The following is a 24,129-nucleotide window of genomic DNA, read 5'->3' as shown; positions in this document are numbered from 1 at the left end:
GAGCATATGTTGCTCTAGAACCTGGATATACCTTTCAGGATTGATGGTGTCTTTCCAGATGTGTAAGCTGCCCATGCCACATGCACTAATGCAACCCCATACCATCAAAGATGCGGGCTTCTGAACTGAGTGCTGATAACAACTTGGGTCGTCCTTCTCCTCTTTAGTCCAAATGACACGGCGTCCCTGATTTCCATAAAGAACTTCAAATTTTGATTCGTCTGACCACAGAATAGTTTTCCACTTTGCCACAATCCATTTTAAATGAGCCTTGGCCCAGAGAAGACGTCTGCGCTTCTGGATCACATTTAGATACGGCTTCTTCTTTGAACTATAGAGTTTTAGCTGGCAACGGCGGATGGCACGGTGAATTGTGTTCACAGATAATGTTCTCTGGAAATATTCCTGAGCCCATTTTGTGATTTCCAATACAGAAGCATGCCTGTATGTGATGCAGTGCCGTCTAAGGGCCCGAAGATCACGGGCACCCAGTACGGTTTTCCGGCCTTGACCCTTACGCACAGAGATTCTTCCAGATTCTAAGAATCTTTTGATGATATTATGCACTGTAGATGATGATATGTTCAAACTCTTTGCAATTTTACACTGTCGAACTCCTTTCTGATATTGCTCCACTATTTGTTGGCGCAGAATTAGGGGGATTGGTGATCCTCTTCCCATCTTTACTTCTGAGAGCTGCTGCCACTCCAAGATGCTCTTTTTATACCCAGTCATGTTAATGACCTATTGCCAATTGACCTAATGAGTTGCAATTTGGTCCTCCAGCTGTTCCTTTTTTGTACCTTGAACTTTTCCAGCCTCTTATTGCCCCTGTCCCAACTTTTTTGAGATGTGTTGCTGTCATGAAATTTCAAATGAGCCAATATTTGGCATGAAATTTCAAAATGTCTCACTTTCGACATTTGATATGTTGTCTATGTTCTATTGTGAATACAATATTGGTTTTTGAGATTTGTAAATTATTGCATTCCGTTTTTATTTACATTTTGTACTTTGTCCCAACTTTTTTGGAATCGGGGTTGTACAATGAGGGAAGACAACAAACCACTCTGAACAGCATTTGGGAGGCCACGGTCACTGCTGTACAAAAAGTTGATAGTCAACAAATAAAAAAAAAACTAACAGACTCCCTGGATGGAAGGCTCATGGCAGTTACTGAAAAGAAGGCTGGCTATATCGGTCACTGAATATTTCTGAAATGCCAAAAGTGTTTATTTGTTAATTCTGAGTTGTTTATGCGTTACACTCACTCTAAAAATTTAAATAAACAAATGAGATGGGAAAATTTTAGCTTTTTGTTTAGTCGCATAATAATTCTGTATGCTAAATGTTGCCGAATATTTGTTCACACTTATATATTCCCCCGAGAAAGCCTAAACTCCCTTTTCCTTTGTTAAACATTCGGGTTTTAGGTTTATTAACAATTTGGATCAACTGAGGGTGCTGTATTTGTTCAACAATAAAATTAATCCTCAGGAATACAACTTGCCTAATAATTGTCCACACAGTGTAGTTGGCAGATACAGTGGTGCTTGAAAGTTAGTGAACCCTTTAGAATTCTCTATATTTCTGCATAAATATGACCTAAAACATCATCAGATTTTCACACAAGTCCTAAAAGGAGATAAAGAGAACCCAGTTCAAATGAGACAAAAATATTATACTTGGTCATTTGGAAAATTGAGGAAATGATTGAGGAATTGAGGAAAATGATCCAATATTACATATCAGGGCTCGAAATTCTTTTTTTTTTTTCACCAGCCAGCCGGACTAGTTACCTTCCAAAGTAACTAGCCAAACAGAAAATCAACTAGCCAAAATTTGTTCATGTATGAATTTTACTTCTGTCAAAAATAACACAAAAGAGAGTAGTGACCATTGTTCATGACTAATGTGCATTTATTTCAAGACCCGAGTATTTTGATACTGTTGTTAAATACATAAATGAGAACAACACAGAGCACCATAATATATCAACAAATAATAATATATTGGAAAACTTGGCAACTTGGTGTATGAGTATTGAAAACAAATATACTTACTACCGTGACTATAGCACCCAAAATATGTCCAACATGCTTTCTGTATTCATTTATGAGAGAGAAAGCATTAGGAGCTTCATATTGACTAGGAATCAACTTGAAAAAAATAAATTATTCCATAAAAATCGTATCGCAGCCAAGGCCTACCCTGCTCCCACGTTTGCTTACAAGTCCTTTGTCGTTTCTCCTCTTCAGACCGAGGTCGCTTTGTCCCCGTCTCTGGCGGTTTCTGTACACCTTTCAGAGAATTCCACATAGCAATGTAGCTTTGGCAGATGTAGATGTAAACAACAACAAAAACACATGTTTAAATGGGCGATAATGTGGCCACATCTACTGAATTTGATAACGTGATGTGGCAGCGGGGGCGTGGCCAAGCGTTGGTCTGTGAATGGAGGGCGGAGTCAAGGAAGGTAAGTGGTGGAATCATTGCACCTGATGGGGATTAACCTGTGTTTGTGTATCTTCCCCAGTGTCCGCGCCCTTTAAAAGGAGAGGAGAGCGGAGAAAGGGAGCTCTCTCTCCCCAACCAGAACACGTGTATGTGCGCGCGCACAGCTGGGAAGTGATAAAAGGCTGAAAAGCTAGCAATAAATAGTTAATTGAGAACTCAGTTCTGGCCTGCCGTGCTTCTGTGCTCCACCCACCTGGTCCAGTACTACACGTGATCACCGCGATATTCAATGAGATGCGTTATATGCATGCGCAGTAGTGAAAAAACCGACAGCCTGACTCGTATACGATATGATTCGGAATTCTTCGGTAGTTTCCGTCCTGCCGACAAACACATCGATTAACACAGACACGGCACGCGCTTAATATGTGACGGCTTTAGTTGATGGTGTGTCTGAATCTTCGCTTCATATATATTTTTTATTTTCAACTAACCAGCCGGGCTGGCTAGTGACAGGAATTACCCGCCAAATGACAAATTAAGTCGCCTCGGGCGACCGGACCACCGCGAATTTCGAGCCTTGCATATCTGCGAGTGGCAAAAGTATGTGAACCTCTAGGATTAGCAGTTAATTTGAAGGTGAAATTAGAGTCAGGTGTTTTCAATCAATGGGATGGCAATCAGGTGTGAGTGGGCACCCTGTTTTATTTAAAGAACAGGGATCTATCAAAGTCTGGTCTTCACAACACATGTTTGTGGAAGTGTATCATGGCACGAACAAAGGAGATTTCTGAGGACCTCAGAAAAAGCGTTGTTGATGCTCATCAGGCTGGAAAAGGTTACAAAACCAACTCTAAAGAGTTTGGACTCCACCAATCCACAGTCAGACAGACTGTGTACAAATGGAGGAAATTTAAGACCATTGTTACTCTCCCCAGGAGTGGTCGACCAACGGTGAGGTCACAAAGGACCCCAGGGTAACTTCTAAGCAACTGAAGGCCTCTCTCACATTGGCTAATGTTAATGTTCATGAGTCCACCATCAGGAGAACACTGAACAACAATGGTGTGCATGGCATGGTTGCAAGGAGAAAGCCACTGCTCTCCAAAAAGAACATTGCTGCTCGTCTGCAGTTTGCTCAAGATCACGTGGACAAGCCAGAAGGCTATTGGAAAAATGTTTTGTGGACGGATGAGACCAAAATAGAACTTTTTGGGTGAAATGAGAAGCGTTATGTTTGGAGAAAGGAGAACCCTGCATTCCAGCATAAGAACCTTATCCCATCTGTGAAACATGGTGGTGGTAGTATCATGGTTTGGGCCTGTTTTGCTGCATCTGGGCCAGGACGGCTTGCCATCATTGATGGAACAATGAATTCTGAATTATACCAGCGAATTCTAAAGGAAAATGTCAGGACATCTGTCCATGAACTGAATCTCAAGAGAAGGTGGGTCATGCAGCAAGACAATGGCCCTAAGCACACAAGTTGTTCTACCAAAGAATGGTTAAAGAAGAATAAAGTTAATGTTTTGGAATGACCAAGTCAAAGTTCTGACCTTAATCCAATCGAAATGTTGTGGAAGGACCTGAAGCGAGCAGGTCATGTGAGAAAACCCACCGACATCCCAGAGTTGAAGCTGTTCTGTACGGAGGAACGGGCTAAAATTCCTCCAAGCCGGTGTGCAGGACTGATCAACAGTTACCGGAAACGTTTAGTTGCAGTTATTGCTGCACAAGGGGGTCACACCAGATACTGAAAGCAAAGGTTCACATACTTTTGCCACTCACAGATATGTAATACTGGATCATTTTCCTCAATAAATAAATGACCAAGTATAATATGTTTGTCTCATTTGTTTCACGGGATTCTCTTTATCTACTTTTAGGACTTGTGTGAAAATCTGATGTTATTTTAGGTCATGTTTATGCAGAAATATAGAAAATTCTAAAAGGTGCACAAACTTTCAAACACCACTGTATTTGTTTCCATCTTCATTCCATGGGCATGCTGGTCAGGTGTCCACAAACTTTTGGCCATATAGTGTATTATATCAATGTTCATATTGAGCATTTCAACAATGAACCTGTCAGTCAGTGAAGTGTTTACGTGAAGGCTGTACAATGCTGAACCAAAGCCGCCTCAGACCAGGGCAAGGCAACACCAGCAGATGTAAAGGAACACACATTTATTGAGTCAGATGTAAACTACTGTAGTTTAATACATTCTATAGGCGCTAGACTCACCAGTCATTGGAGTTAATCAACTCTAAGCTCTGAGTGAGGGCAAGCTCTGGACTGGAGAAGGGCTCCAACTCCACCTGCTCATCGGGACTCTTCTTTGGGGTAACTGGCATGATTTCATCTAAACACAAAGTACAGATGAAAATTATTTTCAGAGACGGACTTGTTCCTGTTCATAAAAATATTCTATAATGTGTTCAATATGTATAGTGATGGGCGGCACGGTGGTGTAGTGGTTAGCGCTGTCGCCTCACAGCAAGAAGGTCCGGGTTCGAGCCCCGGGGCCGGCGAGGGCCTTTCTGTGTGGAGTTTGCATGTTCTCCCCGTGTCCGCGTGGGTTTCCTCCGGGTGCTCCGGTTTCCCCCACAGTCCAAAGACATGCAGGTTAGGTTAACTGGTGACTCTAAATTGACCGTAGATGTGAATGTGAGTGTGAATGGTTGTCTGTGTCTGTGTCAGCCCTGTGATGACCTGGCGACTTGTCCAGGGTGTACCCCGCCTTTCGCCCGTAGTCAGCTGGGATAGGCTCCAGCTTGCCTGCGACCCTGTAGAAGGATAAAGCGGCTAGAGATAATGAGATGAGATGAGATGAGATGAGATGTATAGTGATGGTTCCAAAATACAACTAAGAAAACCTGCTGAAAAGGTCATCATGATACAATCAATTCAATATAATATCAAAGGAAATATAACATTTTAATAAATTATATTTGCTTTTTAAAATGCACAAGACAGTAAAGATGTGTTAAATATGCTGAAGCTTTACCAGAGCTGTTGAAAAGCAATGGTCGTGCTCTGATCAGACTGGGAGCTGTCCGCCGCCGTGGCAGTGTGCATTTGCTCGGGAGGCCTGTAGAGAGGCTTAGCGGATGATGGGGACAGGCAAATTTCTGTGGATTTTGAGGTCCCTCTGGACTTGTAGGGCTGATGGATGATTCCCCTGTGAGGGTTTCGGGCTTAACGGAGGGTAAAATGCTACCGTTCAGCTGCAGTTCTGGGAACAGGAGGGAAATTTTGGTGACTGACTGTCAACACAAGCATGACGAGGAGCATTCAGCAAGTCAAATTCTTACCTTTCAGAGATGCTGCTTCATCTGAAGCTCTCTCAGTTATTACACATCTGAGTCTCCGCCTCATTCGCGGTGTAGGTTGGGCTTCTTGCTGTTCTAATAAACATTGGCGCATCTTCACCTTTTCCTGTAATTACAAGAATGAAACATCTTGTAGTGGTAACAAGAGGTTACTGGAAGTTACTAGCACCACACATTCATTAGTTTAGTATGTTTTACTGACAGTTGGGAATCAAAATATTTTCAATACAAGTCTCAAGACACAGTATAATATATTAACAATACGTAACTTAAATGTAATATGGAGGGGGTATGGGATGCTTAAACAGCAGGTGAACTTGATCATCAGAGACCCATCAGGGTGTGGACACAATACTGTAATGAGCAGGCTTGTTTGCATCTCCTGGTCCAAGACTTCCAGCCCCAGCAGTGGGGAACAGTTATCTTGTACCGTACACACTGTGTAGTTCAAAACTATTTAAAAAGTGTATTAGTATTGGGTGTTATTAGGCTAATGCTAATTTGTTACAGTCACGCTGAAGAAATACTTGTTTGCTGCTTCCAGCAGAGGTGTGGCATACAACTGGAAAGAATAGTTTACTTAGATCACTACGATAGGCTGCTAAATACCTTCTATATTTCCTGTTTTCACAAGGACAGTGTACCGCAAATTTTAACTCTGGACATCAGTGACTGTTTAGAGAACTAATGAATTACCAGATAATCTGAATCAACAAGATTAACTGTGAGCTACTGCTCACTTACGTATCCCCCCGCTCTCGCTTATGTCAGAATGCAAGCAATTGAATGAATAGGACACTTGTTATGAATGTTGACTTCAACAAATAATTAACCCTGAAACAAGTAAGTAAAGAGCAGTGTCTCTCCTCAGGGATTTCAAATAGCATCCTGGTAAACTGGCATTTTGAAATAGCAATTTGCTTCTTGAAATAGCGTCAAAATCCATTCTATATGTTTCGTAAATACATTCAGTCGGTAAACAGGAAGTCAATGTGCGACAGACCTGAAAACAGTGTCCACGGTATAGAACCCCAAGCTGAAGCTCAGTACCAAATATCAAGCAATTGTGATTTGTAGTTGCTGAGAAAAGTGTTACAAAAATTTTGTAAATCCACGCTATATATTTTGCAAATACATTCAGTCACTAAACAGGAAGTTGATGTGCGATAGACCTGAAAACGGTTTACACGGTATAGAACCCCAAGCTAAAGCTCGGTACCAAGTGGCTATGATTTGCGGTTGCTGAGAAAAAGGGTGTTTCGGACGGAGATACAGACGGATGGACAGAGGTAAACCAGTATACCCTCCCTCCTTCGGAGCGGGGGTATAAATAATAATAATTATCAGGAAAAAAAAATTAGTTCATAAGAAAAATACTTTGTGCATTCCTCAAGAACTATATGCTGTGTGAATTTGTAAAGGGTCAATAAATTAAATACCAAAAAAGCTCAAATTTATTAATATATGTTGGCGATGTATGGTGTTCAGGTGTGTGTGTGTGGGGGGGGGGGGGGGGGGGGGATGTAAAACATTCAAAATGATTTGGTTTGTTTGATGAATACTGAATGATGAAATAATGAAAGATGAGCAGGAAACCTTGGACTCTGTGTAGCACCCAGTATTAAATTCTAATGAACAAACAATTAGAGAAGTACTGAAAAATATCTGTATACAAGACAAACTAGAAGAGTAAATGGTCGTAAATTTGTGAAGGAAAAAGATGTAAATCAAAATCTGTAAAATTACAGCCAGTCCTTTAAAACCGGGGTTCGCGGCCTTTTCTACTTTAAGGCCCACCTATTCACACTTGTAATGAGCCGCGGCCCATTAAAAAAGATCCCCAATTATTTTGGCTCATCTATTCTATTAAAATCTAATAATCTATTGTAAAGTGTATTAATGGGATGCAACATCACAACCTGTTACAGATGGGAGCCCAGGAATTAAATTAATGCAATAAAAACAAACTTTTTAATTGTAGGTATTGTATTTAAAACTGTATGGATGTGCCAGAAGCCAGACCATGCATGCAGGGCATTCTCAGTCAAAAGGGATTAACGATCCAAAAGTGGAGTCTGGTCCATTAACACAAAAACTTATTGCCATGCTTGTGTACAGCAAACAAGCAAGTTATTAAAACCAAGAAGTGGATACAGAAACCACTCAATGGGATTAGATCTTTACACACAAACAAAGAAGGATTTTTCCTATGAGTTGGAAAATTATCCATCCACTGAGTTCCTTGATATCTCAAACTACCTGGTACTGCAGACATTGTTCTACATGGACACACAGATGAAAACCTGGAAGATCATGGAGGTGTACCACTTTTTATGTGTCTGGGTTAAAGATCTGCTGATCAGGACACTACAAGATACAACCCCGATTCCAAAAAAGTTGGGACAAAGTACAAATTGTAAATAAAAACGGAATGCAATAATTTACAAATCTCAAAAACTGATATTGTATTCACAATAGAACATAGACGACATATCAAATGTCGAAAGTGAGACATTTTGAAATTTCATGCCAAATATTGGCTCATTTGAAATTTCGTGACAGCAACACATTTCAAAAAAGTTGGGACAGGGGCAATAAGAGGCTGGAAAAGTTAAAGGTACAAAAAAGGAACAGCTGGAGGACCAAATTGCAACTCATTAGGTCAACTGGCAATAGGTCATTAACATGACTGGGTATAAAAAGAGCATCTTGGAGTGGCAGCAGCTCTCAGAAGTAAAGGTGGGAAGAGGATCACCAATCCTCCTAATTCTGCGCCAACAGATAGTGGAGCAATATCAGAAAGGAGTTCAACAGTGTAAAATTGTAAAGAGTTTGAACATATCATCTACAGTGCATAATATCATCAAAAGATTCAGAGAATCTGGAAGAATCTCTGTGCGTAAGGGTCAAGGCCGGAAAACCATACTGGGTGCCCGTGATCTTCGGGCCCTTAGACGGCACTGCATCACATACAGGCATGCTTCTGTATTGGAAATCACAAAATGGGCTCAGGAATATTTCCAGAGAACATTATCTGTGAACACAATTCACCGTGCCATCCGCCGTTGCCAGCTAAAACTCTATAGTTCAAAGAAGAAGCCGTATCTAAACATGATCCAGAAGCGCAGACGTCTTCTCTGGGCCAAGGCTCATTTAAAATGGACTGTGGCAAAGTGGAAAACTGTTCTGTGGTCAGACGAATCAAAATTTGAAGTTCTTTATGGAAATCAGGGACGCTGTGTCATTCGGACTAAAGAGGAGAAGGACGACCCAAGTTGTTATCAGCGCTCAGTTCAGAAGCCTGCATCTCTGATGGTATGGGGTTGCATTAGTGCGTGTGGCATGGGCAGCTTACACATCTGGAAAGACACCATCAATGCTGAAAGGTATATCCAGGTTCTAGAGCAACATATGCTCCCATCCAGACGACGTCTCTTTCAGGGAAGACCTTGCATTTTCCAACATGACAATGCCAAACCACATACTGCATCAGTTACAGCATCATGGCTGCGTAGAAGGAGGGTCCGGGTACTGAACTGGCCAGCCTGCAGTCCAGATCTTTCACCCATAGAAAACATTTGGCACATCATAAAACGGAAGATACGACAAAAAAGACCTGAGACAGTTGAGCAACTAGAATCCTACATTAGACAAGAATGGGTTAACATTCCTATCCCTAAACTTGAGCAACTTGTCTCCTCAGTCCCCAGACGTTTACAGACTGTTGTACATCCTGTATTGTTTTTGCCCAGGTAAGGAGGAATTTTTGGGCTGTTTGTACGCGTCTTTGCGATGAATGCTGCAACACTAAGTTTTAGTATCGGGTGTAAACAAACCACAGCTGCTCGATTCTCAAGCCTCCCTGCTCTTCTCTTCCAGGTAAATCATGAACAAAGGTCCACAGAAACCCCTTTAAAGACCTGGGTATAGGCATATCAGACACTTGCTGGCCATGCTGTGAAAATTGTGCATGCAGACACTCATCTAAGTTTCTGAATCTGTCATTGCGTAACTCTTGAATATTTTCTGTCATGAATACCATCATTAAAAAGCTTATAATTTCTGCTTTCCAAAGAAATTTCTCTCATTAAGATCTGTTCAGTACTTTGGGAGTAACGGCAGGTTGAAGGTGGTACAACAGAGTAAAAACTGCTTGCGTGATGTCGGGAAACTGCTGGTGATTTTTGAGTCACAGGAAAGCGGTCGGGCTCTCTCTCGTCTGATCGATTTCCGACTGGATTACTCGTGAATATCAATCAGATAACTTTTATAGGGATGTTCTCTCGCTCTCACGGTTTCTGATGAAGTATTTAGCTAAATTTTCCATCAGCTAGTTTTGACGTTATGATTCACAGGCGACTCTGAAGTGAGTTTTCATAGCTTTACCTACTTATTTTTTCAAATAAAACTGATTCATGTAAACAAATAACTATTTTAGAATATAACTGTAGTTGTTTTGATGAAAAATATTGAGATCTTAGTGATCAGAATGATATTTAAAAAAAGTGGAAGTCAGAAACGTGAGTGTCAATTTCAATTCAGTTAATTCGAATTGTTTATTGGATGTGGCTCACACAGTTTTTTCGAGGTTCACCTTGAAAGCTGTGAATACTAATCGAAATAATCATTTATATTATTTCATATAAACACTAGTAGGCCCTACTTTTGAGAAATACAAAGGATTACAGAGCACAAAGAGGGTATTAGAAATAATCTTTTATTACTTTTTTATTGAGTGTACCGATTTAACATTTTTACCGAATTAGCATAATTAATACCAAGCTTTACTTATCAGTCAGAATACTGTAGCAAAAGTGGTACAAAAATTTAAGAAAGATGGAACTGCAACCATCTCACAGAGACGTCCAGGTTGTCCACAGAAGTTAACACCTTGACAGGAGCGTCTTCTGATGAGAAGGGTTGAAGAAGTATTCTGACTGACTGATAAGCAAAGCTTTGCTGATCTTCTTGTAGCCTTCACCTTTGTGGTGGAAAGAAATTATTTTCTTTGGGGAATTCTGAAGAGACAAGTTGAGCATCACTCTCCATCCAGCATCCAGTCACTAAAAGAGGTCGTTGTTGAAGAATGGAAAAAGATTGATGTCGCAAAATGTCGCCAACTTGTTCATTCCATGCCTAGAAGACTTGATGCTGTCATTAAAAATCATGGAGGCCATACAAAGTACTAGATGTAGTAGTTTTTGTTGTGGGGTGTACTCATTTTTGCACCACCCTAATTTGAGTAAAACTGAAAAAATGTGCAATCTAAGTTATATTATTAAACTTACTTTCACGTTATAAGTTAAACAGATGTTATATTAAACTTTGTCTTGTCAACATTTTGGAAATTGTTTGTGTTCATTGAGATATTGTTTAAAATGTTACTTTTCAAAGGGGGTAGACTCATTTACGCTGAGCACTGCATGTTGTTTAGCCTTCAATTCTGAATTCAATGAGAGCAGTTTCAAGCAATTTGGATTGAATTTTCACCTGGTATGCTTACTGGGAATTACATCTACAACCCCGATTCCAAAAAAGTTGGGACAAAGTATAAATTGTAAATAAAAATGGAATGCAATAATTTACAAATCTCAAAAACTGATATTGTATTCACAATAGAACATAGAGAACATATCAAATGTCAAAAGTGAGAGATTTTGAAATTTCATGCCAAATATTGGCTCATTTGAAATTTGATGACAGCAACACATCTCAAAAAAGTTGGGACAGGGGCAATAAGAGGCTGGAAAAGTTAAAGGTACAAAAAAGGAACAGCTGGAGGACCAAATTGCAACTCATTAGGTCAATTGGCAATAGGTCATTAACATGACTGGGTATAAAAAGAGCATCTTGGAGTGGCAGCGGCTCTCAGAAGTGAAGATGGGAAGAGGATCACCAATCCCCCTAATTCTGCGCCGACAAATAGTGGAGCAATATCAGAAAGGAGTTCGACAGTGTAAAATTGCAAAGAGTTTGAACATATCATCATCTACAGTGCATAATATCATCAAAAGATTCAGAGAATCTGGAAGAATCTCTGTGCGTAAGGGTCAAGGCCGGAAAACCATACTGGGTGCCCGTGATCTTCGGGCCCTTAGACGGCACTGCATCACATACAGGCATGCTTCTGTATTGGAAATCACAAAATGGGCTCAGGAATATTTCCAGAGAACATTATCTGTGAACACAATTCACCGTGCCATCCACCGTTGCCAGCTAAAACTCTATAGTTCAAAGAAGAAGCCGTATCTAAACATGATCCAGAAGCGCAGACGTCTTCTCTGGGCCAAGGCTCATTTAAAATGGACTGTGGCAAAGTGGAAAACTGTTCTGTGGTCACACGAATCAAAATTTGAAGTTCTTTATGGAAATCAGGGATGCCGTGTCATTCGGACAAAAGAGGAGAAGGACGACCCAAGCTGTTATCAGCGCTCAGTTCAGAAGCCTGCATCTCTGATGGTATGGGGTTGCATTAGTGCGTGTGGCATGGGCAGCTTACACATCTGGAAAGACACCATCAATGCTGAAAGGTATATCCAGGTTCTAGAGCAACATATGCTCCCATCCAGACGACGTCTCTTTCAGGGAAGACCTTGCATTTTCCAACATGACAATGCCAAACCACATACTGCATCACTTACAGCATCATGGCTGCGTAGAAGAAGGGTCCGGGTACTGAACTGGCCAGCCTGCAGTCCAGATCTTTCACCCATAGAAAACATTTGGCGCATCATAAAACGGAAGATACGACAAAAAAGACCTAAGACAGTTGAGCAACTAGAATCCTACATTAGACAAGAATGGGTTAACATTCCTATCCCTAAACTTGAGCAACTTGTCTCCTCAGTCCCCAGACGTTTACAGACTGTTGTACATCCTGTATTGTTAAAAAGATGCTCTTTTTATACCCAGTCACGTTAATGACCTATTGCCAGTTGACCTAATGAGTTGCAATTTGGTCCTCCAGCTGTTCCTTTTTTGTACCTTTTAACTTTTCCAGCCTCTTATTGCCCCTGTCCCAACTTTTTTGAGATGTGTTGTTGTCATGAAATTTAAAATCACCTAATTTTTCTCTTTAAATGATACATTTTCTCAGTTTAAACATTTGATATGTCATCTATGTTCTATTCTGAATAAAATATGGAATTTTGAAACTTCCACATCATTGCATTCCGTTTTTATTTACAATTTGTACTTTGTCCCAAATACAAATTGTAAATAAAAACGGAATGCAATGATGTGGAAGTTTCAAAATTCCATATTTTATTCAGAATAGAACATAGATGACATATCAAATGTTTAAACTGAGAAAATTTATCATTTAAAGAGAAAAATTAGGTGATTTTAAATTTCATGACAACAACACATCTCAAAAAAGTTGGGACAAGGCCATGTTTACCATTGTGAGACATCCCCTTTTCTCTTTACAACAGTCTGTAAACGTCTGGGGACTGAGGAGACAAGTTGCTCAAGTTTAGGGATAGGAATGTTAACCCATTCTTGTCTAATGTAGGATTCTAGCTGCTCAACTGTCTCAGGTCTTTTTTGTCGTATCTTCCGTTTTATGATGCGCCAAATGTTTTCTATGGGTGAAAGATCTGGACTGCAGGCTGGCCAGTTCAGTACCTGGACCCTTCTTCTACGCAGCCATGATGCTGTAAGTGATGCAGTATGTGGTTTGGCATTGTCATGTTGGAAAATGCAAGGTCTTCCCTGAAAGAGACGTCGTCTGGATGGGAGCATATGTTGCTCTAGAACCTGGATATACCTTTCAGCATTGATGGTGTCTTTCCAGATGTGTAAGCTGCCCATGCCACACGCACTAATGCAACCCCATACCATCAGAGATGCAGGCTTCTGAACTGAGCGCTGATAACAGCTCGGGTCGTCCTTCTCCTCTTTTGTCCGAATGACACGGCATCCCTGATTTCCATAAAGAACTTCAAATTTTGATTCGTGTGACCACAGAACAGTTTTCCACTTTGCCACAGTCCATTTTAAATGAGCCTTGGCCCAGAGAAGACGTCTGCGCTCCTGGATCATGTTTAGAAATGGCTGCTTCTTTGAACTATAGAGTTTTAGCTGGCAACGGTGGATGGCACGGTGAATTGTGTTCACAGATAATGTTCTCTAGAAATATTCCTGAGCCCATTTTGTGATTTCCAATACAGAAGCATGCCTGTATGTGATGCAGTGCCATCTAAGGGCCAGAAGATCACGGGCACCCAGTATGGTTTTCCGGCCTTGACCCTTACGCACAGAGATTCTTCCAGATTCTCTGAATCTTTTGATGATATTATGCACTGTAGATGATGATATGTTCAAACTCTTTGCAATTTTACACTGTCGAACTCCTTTCTGATATTGCTCCACTATTTGTCGGCGCAGAATTAGGGGGATCAGTGATCCTCTTCCCATCTTTACTTCTGAGAGCCACTGCCACTCCAAGATGTTCTTTTTATACCCAGTCATGTTAATGACCTATTGCCAATTGGCCTAATGAGTTGCAATTTGGTCCTCCAGCTGTTCCTTTTTTGTACCTTTAACTTTTCCAGCCTCTTATTGCCCCTGTCCCAACTTTTTTGAGATGTGTTGCTGTCATCAAATTTCAAATGAGCCAATATTTGGCATGAAATTTCAAAATGTCTTGCTTTCGACATTTGATATGTTGTCTATGTTCTATTGTGAATACAATATCAGTTTTTGAGATTTGTAAATTATTGCATTCCATTTTTATTTACAATTTGTACTTTGTCCCAACTTTTTTGGAATCGGGGTTGTATTATACATGCATTAGTTTACAATATGGTAACCATGATCAAACAGTAAAGTTAAGTCAAGTTTATTTTTATAGCGCTTTTAACCATAGACATTGTCGCAAAGCAGCTTTACAGAAAATTAAAAGCTTTAAACATGAGCTAATGTTATCCTTGAGAGTAAACAAAAACACATCTGAGGACTGAAGCATCTCCTGAACTTCAAAACATCACGAAATAACGAAAAATGGCAAGGTTCAAGAGCTACCTTTCTTGTCGTCTTTTGGTAAAATATTTTGCCCTTTCACCCTTTATCACTTCACAGGGAACCCGGAAGAAACTTTTATCAGTTTCGCAGTTTGATCAATTGGAACAGCCCAAAACAACGCAAGCATAGGGCATTTTAATAACTAACGAGGCACCCCAACGAATAGTAACGCTTTGTGAACACTGAGCTTAGCTGACCACCACTTCACGTCTCGGATATCTAATGAGGCGGATGTGACATCGGATGCAACCCAGTAATTGTAACTTACTAAAAATTAGCTTCAACTTGAAAAAAAACATTTTTGGCCCACTAGATGGCGCTTCGCGGCCACCCAGTTGTTGAGAAACGCTGCTTTAAAAAGCTTTAATCAAGCCAAGTTTTATACTAAGCAAACTTGTTTGCTAACCAATCAAATCTGTTCAATTCAAGGTAACAAAAAAATAAATAAACCTTGGTGAACCCATGACAGTTGGGATCAAGCTTTAAAGGGCTGATGACACGAACATGACTCTATGCAATTTCTTAAATAAACTATACAACATGGCAAACATGTTAGATTTCTGTTATAATTACATGAAAAGAAGCTGTTGTTACGCGAATATCCAACTTTTAATTGCACAGCGCAAGAAAACTGGGTCCGTGGCTCGCGGCCATGTTGTGACGTCAGCGGAAGAACACGCTGCGGTTCACTGGCTGTCTACTCAATGGAAATGGCGCATGAAAACGCCGGTGAACTCTCTAGCTCTTCCTCTTCTGGGAGTCTAGAATTGTGTTGTGAGTGGGATAGATCGGAAGAATCAAGTGATGACGAACACGGGTGCATCCAACCGTACAGGTTTGAACCTGTTACTGTGCAATCTGAGAGCGACTCCGACCCGGAGATGGACAGCGGACAGGCAGACAGCCCAGCACTGAACACCATAAGGTTGTATAACAAGGATTGGTAGGTCAACCCGTATTTGTTCAAAATGTTACGGAATCAATATTTTAATATTGTGTATTGTTGTCTTGCATGTGTAAACACTGCTTATATCATGTAAGCCGTATGCTGCACTGAATACATAGTTCCTAATGGAGCATGCAAACGGCTAACATAATAAGCTTACGACTATGCCTGATCCGTGATACATTTAGGATAATATTGGCAGGCACGTCTTCTAGTTTATGGCTTCTTAGTTTTATCCTTGAATGAAGCAAAATATTTGATAACCTACATCAGCGTAAGCAAATGACAATCTGTAGCCTACTTGTCTGGCTAAGTTAGCTTTCCCTCAGTGTTTGCTTTGAGAAACAAGCTTTCACAAGCAAATACATGACTGATATCACGCCGACTTTATGATTACATTTATGATTATCATGAATGTGTACTCTATGATGTGTACTCTATGAGCGCTCTGGAGCGAGTCACTTCCAAGATGGCCACGCAGACCGCATGGTTACTATTTTTAGCATCATGTCGGAGCACTCTATAGCTCTACGTACCTTTATCTTATGTCGTTTCTCAACACATGTTCTGACAGTTAGACTGTCTTTGGAGGAGTCGCCTTGTCCCAGGCAACTGCTGGATCCGGCATAGCTACTAGTAGACCCCCTCCGGAATACTGTAGGCACTGCTGATGGTAGCAACACACGTTTGTGCTGAACTGAACACCCAAGAGATTCCTTTAAGCTGGGAAGGGTGTCAAAACAATCCAAATCGAAGTGTTCAGAGCACAGGACGGATGTTGGTGAGGGCTCCCACTTGTCACGAGTGCGCCTGACTTGCTTCACCCACTTCGCATGCAGCTCGGGATCTCTGGGAAACTTGAATAAACTTACCCCATCCTTGTGGGTTTTGGAGCAAAAGCCAGCAACACAATGCGAAGGCATAATAACTATATATATGAGTGATTCCACGCTTATGGGTACTGAAATGGGGACATGAACTTATTTTTAAAAATTCACCTAAAACCATTTCTTTTTTTACCATCAGGTCACAAAACATGTAATCTTTAATGAATGATGTGTTAAAAGATAACTTTAATTTTCTGAGATGTAATAAAAACATATTTATATGCCAAAGTCAAGCCTATGAGTTCCAAAATGATGTCTGTTACATTACTTCTGTTACGATTGTCCATCTCGCGTCTGTTACAAATTAATTACAATCTAGCTATATACCATGTTAATCTTATTGAAAGAATGTGTATGTTTATTCTACTACACATGTTTATTAATTATATTTGCTAAAACATCACCTTCCTATGTTTCAAAAAGTAATTCTACATTGTTAAAATTGAGAATATATATGTCCACAACACTTCTGTTACGTTCTGACTTTGGCATATAAATATGTTTTTATTACATCTCAGAAAATTAAAGTTATCTTTTAACATATCATTCATTAAAGATTACATGTTTTGTGACCTGATGGTAAAAAAAGAAATGGTTTTAGGTGAATTTTTAAAAATAAGTTCATGTCCCCATTTCAGTACCCACAAGCGTGGAATCACTCATATATATATATATATATATATATATATATATATATATATATATATATATATATATATATATATTTTTTAGGGCTGGGAATATTAACGCGTTAATCGCGATTAGATTAATGTAAATTGTGATCGCGAATATTTTTTTTAATCGCGATCAGAGTTTACCAGCATTTTCCGCACTTCTACCATCCACATGCAGCTCCTCTGGTTGTATTAATTAAACTCATTTTCGGTTAAACGCGCTATTTCGAGTTTGCTAGTCTTTTGTTCCTTCTCCGCATCCGTAGGCAGCTCGAGCGGAAGCGTGTGGTTTCCATCGAGTCGTTGGCATTGGCATGGAAGGACACGCTGTTGTCTTCAGTTTAGTCCTCTTTTGTGATGGATAAGCAACGGTTTTCTGGACCTCTGAATGGTTTGTTTGAATTTAAGTTATGAAGTGCTTTGTATGGTTATTTATTTTTTTATGGTGACATTTTATTTTTGAAGAAGAGAGTGGCCTGACATTACATTGTTCATAGTCAAATCTGAAGTAGAGACAAGTGGGTCTACATGGCACTTTTTCTGATTTTTTTCTTGTGTTCATTTATTTACAATTTCTCCAAAGTAGCCAGTCATTCATTCTTAATACTTGTTTTCCTTTCTCTACACTCTTTTTGAAATAAAAAAGGCCAAAAGATAAATTCTGCTTTTGTCTCTGTCTTCATTTTATTCCAATTTAAGACACAATAGTCAGAAATACTTTGCATTGTGGGTTTAACTTTAGATTCGAACGGTCTTACTGCAAAATATCAATTTTACACATGCAAAGTAAATCAAGATTAATCGCGATTAACTATGAAATTTCTGAGATTAGTTGCGATCAAGAAAATTAATCTTTTTTTTTTTTTTTTTTAAAGATATTTTTTTGGGCTTTTTTTTGCACCTTTATTGGATAGGACAGTGTAGAGACAGGAAATGAGCGGGAGAGAGAGACGGGAAGGGATCGGGAAATGACCTCGGGCCGGAATCGAACCCGGGTCGCCCGCATTCATGGTATGGCGCCTTAACCACCTGAGCCACGACGCCCCCAAGAAAATTAATCTTTTGACAGCCCTAATATATATATATATATATATATTATAATAATGTATAATAATAATACTAATAATGATACTAATAATGATAAACTGAACACCTCTCGCATCAACAACAAACTGGTAAGTGAGGAGGAAGATTCTTTCCCTGACATCATATAGCTCCTCCTCCTCTTTCGTCTCCTGGGTGCTGCAGCCCCGTCAAATTTGCCCAAATAGCCGCGTTTTTTATCATAACTTGTAAAATAGGCGCCTTCGTGAATTAATATATGGATCATCGGGAATTACTTTTTATGTTATAAAACATCGCCAAAGATGTCAAAAATGTGTCATCAGCCCTTTAAGCAAATGCTGAGAATCAGTCAGTCAATGTGGAAATTTTAATATTACTTAACCAAGAAAAATTCGCTCACCGTTGCTTCATCAGGTTCATGGCTGTCATCAGAATCGACATGACTTCCAGAGACAGCGTTGCCATATACTCTAGCTGGTCGCTCCCTTGTGGCTTTGTTTATGGACTCATCCTGCTCAGTACGGTTCAGAAGGACCATGGAGCCAAAAACTCCTGCCACAAGGGGAACACGTCCATTTTTAGGGACATAAGTCAAAAGCATGTTTATAAAATTCACAATAAACACTTAACATTAATAGGATTTTTTTTTTTTTTACAATAGCAGACAGGTTGCACTAACCTCTCCCAACTATTCCCTCAGACATGTTGCTAACAGGGGACGCCTTCGTGTTGGGTATCTGAGATCCTGAAAGACAAAGAGACAGTGATGAAATCTAATCAGCAGTAGTATTTATCACTTTATCATATGCATAAAGAAAGACCGTAAGAAGAACAAAAAGAGAGAAAAGTTTCTAACGAAAAGTAATTTCCAGATCTCCCTCACTGATGCCTCGAAGTGCGAACCTTCTCTTAACAGCGCATAAGAGAAACGGACATGCCTGAGCAGCTTTGCTCCAGCAGGAGCGAAAATCCAAGCCAGATAAATGTCAATAAAATAATAGAAAGAACAAATAAGGTAATCTTTGAAATTACACAAATAGTATACACTAAGTCCAGGGCTCCTGAGTGGTACAACAGAATAGCGTTTGCCTTATTATCGCAAGTTTGAATCCGTGTGATGACACAGACTCTCATGGCTGGGAGCCCAAGAGCACAGAATTGTCTGAGCAGTGTGTGTGGAAGGGATGGCACTACTCTGTCCCCTGTCAATCAGAGAGACTCTAACCAGTAGTGGGAGTCTGTGAATGTGTTCAGCTGCTGTGTGATGTTGCCCAAACAACAAACTGAAAAGATGTGGTGGCTGGATTCAGGCAAAGATCTTACAGCAACATCATTCATCTCTCTGGGAGCAAAAGTGGAACAGTTCCGGTCTCATAAGTGGGCATGTCGCCTTAGGTCAAGAACAGATTTGAATGGCGTGCTGGGTCATTCTGGTCTGCATAAAGGGGGATCAGCCCCCCCAAAAAAAAGTTGAACAAGGAAGTGGTCATACGTTTGGGGCTCTAACTCCACCTCAATCCATTCTGATTCAGGTGTCTCATGCCCCTTTTCCACCAAAGCAGTTCCAGGGCTGATTCAGGGCCAGTGCTTAGTTTGGAACCGGGTTTTCTGTTTCCACTGACAAAGAACTGGCTCTGGGGCCAGAAAAAACAGTTCCAGGCTAGCACCAACTCTCTGCTGGGCCAGAGGAACGAATCGCTTACGTCAGCGGGGGGGGAGTTGTTAAGACCAACAACAATAACAAGACCGCGAAAGGTGCCATTTTTAAGCGACGAGAAGCAGCAGCTGTACAAACGCAAAGTCATCCATTATTATTATTGTTGTTGTTGTTATTGCTGCTGCTTCTTCCGTGTTGTTTTTGCTTCAATATTCGCGCCAAGGTTTATGCAAACGTAGCGACGTAACTGACGTATACAACGACGTAACTGACGTATACAGCGACATAATGACGTGGCTTCCCTTAGCACCACGAGCTATGGAAAAGCAAACTGGTTCTCAGCCGGCTTGCAAGTTGAACGAGTTGTGAACCAGCACCAGCGCTGGCCCCGAACCAGCCCTGGAACTGATTTGGTGGAAAAGGGGTATCAGAGGAGCCCATGCTAAACTTTACCCTCCCCAATCAGTAGGTGTTGTGTGATAGGTGGGAGCTAGCTAGTGGGTGGGACTTGACTAAAACTGCAGGGAAATGCATCTAAAAACATACATACACTCTAGTTCTACTTAAATTACACAAAGCATCTAAAGCCTAGGTCACAACCGGCCGTACATGCTCCTATGGCCGGTCTACAAGCAAAAAACGCAAGAAGTGCACGGAGGGCGCGCATGTGACGTGCTGATTTTCGAGCCGTAGACCGGCCGCAGAGGTTCTTTGTCATGTCAAACAAACTCTACGGGCGCTTAAGTTTTTTTCAGGTTGCAAGACAAACTTATGGCCAACGTGCGTCTTTCTCCACGAACAAAAAAAACGCAGCGATTTGGGAAATGCCAAAAATCGCACGGCCAAAAAATCGTACGTCCGGTTGTGACCTAGGCTTAAACCAGAGAGTAATTCACCTTTAGCAGGCCTTAAAGCTCTGGGCTGGTTCCGACCTGCAGCTCTAGCTTGTGGAGGTGAAGACACTTCTCTTGGCGTCTCTTCTGCTGCTGCTCCATGACAGTATGATACTCTCTGACCGACGACACCAACACTTGCATCAGAAAGAAGCTTTTCCTCCTGCTGGACACCTGTGATGCATTTCACACACACACACACACACACCTGAAACATGGACACGCTTTACACATTCTACACAGTGGAAATATAGAGAGCGCCTTCAGCAGGACTTTTTATGTAAAGATACCTTGCGGATTTGCTTCCATGGAGGAAGGAGAAGGGTTTTTCTTTTTCCTGGATGGCGCTCCAGCAATATGTGTTTTTGCTGTCGAGTTTCCAGGGCTGCAGTGACGAATTTAAGAAATGTGATAATGAGCTCTGGAAATGGTCTACCAATTATTCAGTATTGATGATGTATACGGTGTATAATTGCACACAGAAACTGTATCTGTATCTTATGTGTCTGGATAAGGTTTCACTTAACAGCAATGGGTTTATCTCCAAAGGCTAGTCTATAAAAAGAAATAAGTAAAAATAAATAATAAATTAGCACCCGTTCTTGGTTTCATTGATGGTGGGAGTGGTAGGAGAATAGAGGCTGGACAGGCTGCTCTCACTCATTGGGCTCGTCACAGACGGAGACGTCCGAGAGGACGAGTCCAGGTTTGGCTCGAGTTTAACGGCTGAGTCAGGACTGTCTGGATCCAGCTCCGAGTCGCTCATGTTCACCTTTGCCCGTTTCTTAGCTGCGGTGTTATGCAAGGAGCGCTGCGAGTTCATCTGTAAAAATGCACACTGAGACCAATAAATACAACCCAAATGCCTTTGATGTGGTCAAAGAAGAGTGTACAACTGAGGAAATGATTAAAATAAGGGACTTTAGTGCTTATAACAATGTGGGCATGCATTTGCATGAGGCAACAATACTTGTAAACTACCAATATTATAATACTGCCATAAACAGGAATTAATTAACAATTATTCCACAAAATCGAGCCGTACACGAGCAGATAGCAGATAGATTAATAGAATTGAGGAATGTGTTAAGGACATTAGACACTGGATGCTTATTAATTTCCTTCTGCTTAACTCTGACAAGACTGAAGTACTTGTACTAGGACCACATGCAGCTAGAAGTAAGTTTTCTGATTACACAGTGACTCTGGATGGCCTTTCTGTTCCTTCACGTGCAGCAGTAAAAGACCTCGGAGTGATTATTGACCCCAGTCTTTCATTCGAAACTCACATTGACAACATCACCCGGATAGCTTTCTTTCATCTCAGAAATATTGCAAAGATAAGAAATTTAATGTCATTGCATGACGCAGAAAAACTAGTCCATGCTTTCGTTACCTCCAGGTTGGATTATTGTAATGCCTTACTGTCTGGATATTCCAATAAGTGCATAAATAAGCTCCAGTTAGTTCAAAATGCAGCAGCAAGAGTCCTTACTAGAACTAGAAAATATGACCACATCACGCCGGTCTTATCCACACTGCACTGGCTCCCAATCAAATTTCGTATTGATTATAAAATACTACTATTGACCTTTAAAGCACTAAATGGTCTCGCACCACAGCACCTGAGTGAACTTCTGCTCCTTTATGACCCGCCACGCCTACTTAGATCAAAAGGTGCAGGCTATCTGCTGGTACCTCGTATAGTGAAGGCTACATCAGGGGGCAGAGCCTTTTCTTACAAAGCCCCACAGTTATGGAACAGCCTTCCAAGTAGTGTTCGGGAATCAGACACAGTCTCAGCATTTAAGTCTAGGCTGAAAACATATCTGTTTAGTCAAGCCTTGTGTTAATGGTGTTTATGAGGTAAAGGTGTAGATCTGGAGGGTCCTCAGACATAGAGTGTTTTGGTAAACTGGGATGTATGGATGCTGTCAGTCCCCACTCGCTTGCTCACTCGAGTTTGTTGATGGTGTAGTGGCTGGCTGCTTTATGTCCTGGGGCTCCCTCATGCCTGTGTTACCTTCTGGCTCTCTCCTTTTAGTTATGCTGTCATAGTTAGTTGCCGGAGTCCCTACTTATTCAGGTGACATTGGGCATACCTAACAACCTGCGTTTTCTTTCCCTCCCCCCCAAATCTATCCCTCTGAGTTACATGGAGTCAACAGAAAATCTTCTGGTGGAGAGGGTGGAGACCTCGACTGGCTATCATAGCCTGCAGGGAATCGGACGTCAGACTTTCTGTTGCATGTCCCAGACCCGGTGAATGTAGCTGAATTGTCTTGGCCAGCCCTAAGGGTCCCATCTGCATCTCATCATTGCTGAGGAGTGTGCTCCCATCACCCAATCAAGCATCCAGCCAGAGCAGGTCATGATATTTTTTAACCATATTAACATGCCATTGTGTGTTATGCCTGATGTCAAGACTCTCGTCTCTGCGAGCCTACCACACAGATTTAATACTTGTCATTTTTAGGGCATACCTAACATGTGTTTTCTTCCCCTCCCCAATCTGTCCCTCTGAGTTACATGTTGGTCCTGGGATTGAGATGCTGGCCTCTTCTGCCCCTCGGACCTGCTTGATCCATCCTGGTGCCCTGTGTCTGGTCGGAGTTTTATCGCATCGCTCCTGTGAAGGACGGCCCCATGAAGACAGTTGAGGGTTATACCTGGAGGATGCTCTGGACTCTTACAGTAATGCTTTTATGGCTGAGGACTGCAGTTGACTTGCTAACTTTAGGACTTCAGTTGTCATGAACAGTTTTGAACTCAAGTTTCCATCAATGAAGAGTTATAACATCAACGAAACTGACTTCATGTTAAAACTGTTAATATTATAGTCAGGCTGTCTGTTGTTGCCCAAATGAGGATGGGTCCCCTTTTGAGTCCGGTTCCTCTCGAGGTTTCTTCCTCATGTCGTCTGAGGGAGTTTTTCCTTGCCACCGTCGCCACAGGCTTGCTCATTGGGGATAGATTAGGGATAAAATTAGCTCATGTTTTAAGTCGTTCAAATTCTGTAAAGCTGCTTTGCGACAATGTTTATTGTTAAAAGCGCTATACAAATAAACTTGACTTGACTTGAGATAGCTGACGAGGCGTGTAGCGCCGAGTCAGCTACAAGCCGTGTACAACAAGCTTGAGTGGAATAACTGTTTTATTCTATCCACATTCACTGGATGTGAGCAATTACGCAC

The 24,129-nt window shown here is 41.0% G+C and overlaps 1 protein-coding gene across 7 annotated transcripts in view; it reads right to left on the bottom strand.

The window, feature by feature from the left end:
- Positions 1 to 24,129, bottom strand: part of LOC132894137 (TOG array regulator of axonemal microtubules protein 1) — a 144,001-nt gene that overhangs the window by 46,663 nt on the left and 73,209 nt on the right. For 6 of the 7 annotated variants that reach the window (XM_060933503.1, XM_060933502.1, XM_060933508.1 and 3 more), the window contains exons 7-14: positions 21,532 to 21,773; positions 21,226 to 21,320; positions 20,939 to 21,109; positions 19,065 to 19,130; positions 18,786 to 18,937; positions 5,772 to 5,895; positions 5,465 to 5,692; positions 4,702 to 4,819 (exon numbers count right to left, since the gene is read on the bottom strand). In XM_060933503.1, the coding sequence (XP_060789486.1) occupies positions 4,702 to 4,819; positions 5,465 to 5,692; positions 5,772 to 5,895; positions 18,786 to 18,937; positions 19,065 to 19,130; positions 20,939 to 21,109; positions 21,226 to 21,320; positions 21,532 to 21,773 (1,196 nt within the window). The remainder of the gene's footprint in view (positions 1 to 4,701; positions 4,820 to 5,464; positions 5,693 to 5,771; positions 5,896 to 18,785; positions 18,938 to 19,064; positions 19,131 to 20,938; positions 21,110 to 21,225; positions 21,321 to 21,531; positions 21,774 to 24,129) is intronic. The other variant, XM_060933509.1, reaches the window with a different exon arrangement.

This window comes from Neoarius graeffei, chromosome 11 (assembly GCF_027579695.1).
Source record: "Neoarius graeffei isolate fNeoGra1 chromosome 11, fNeoGra1.pri, whole genome shotgun sequence".
Classification (NCBI taxonomy): domain Eukaryota; kingdom Metazoa; phylum Chordata; class Actinopteri; order Siluriformes; family Ariidae; genus Neoarius; species Neoarius graeffei.
The sequence above is the reverse complement of the archived record's forward strand: the minus strand, read 5'-3'. Positions and strand labels throughout refer to the sequence as shown.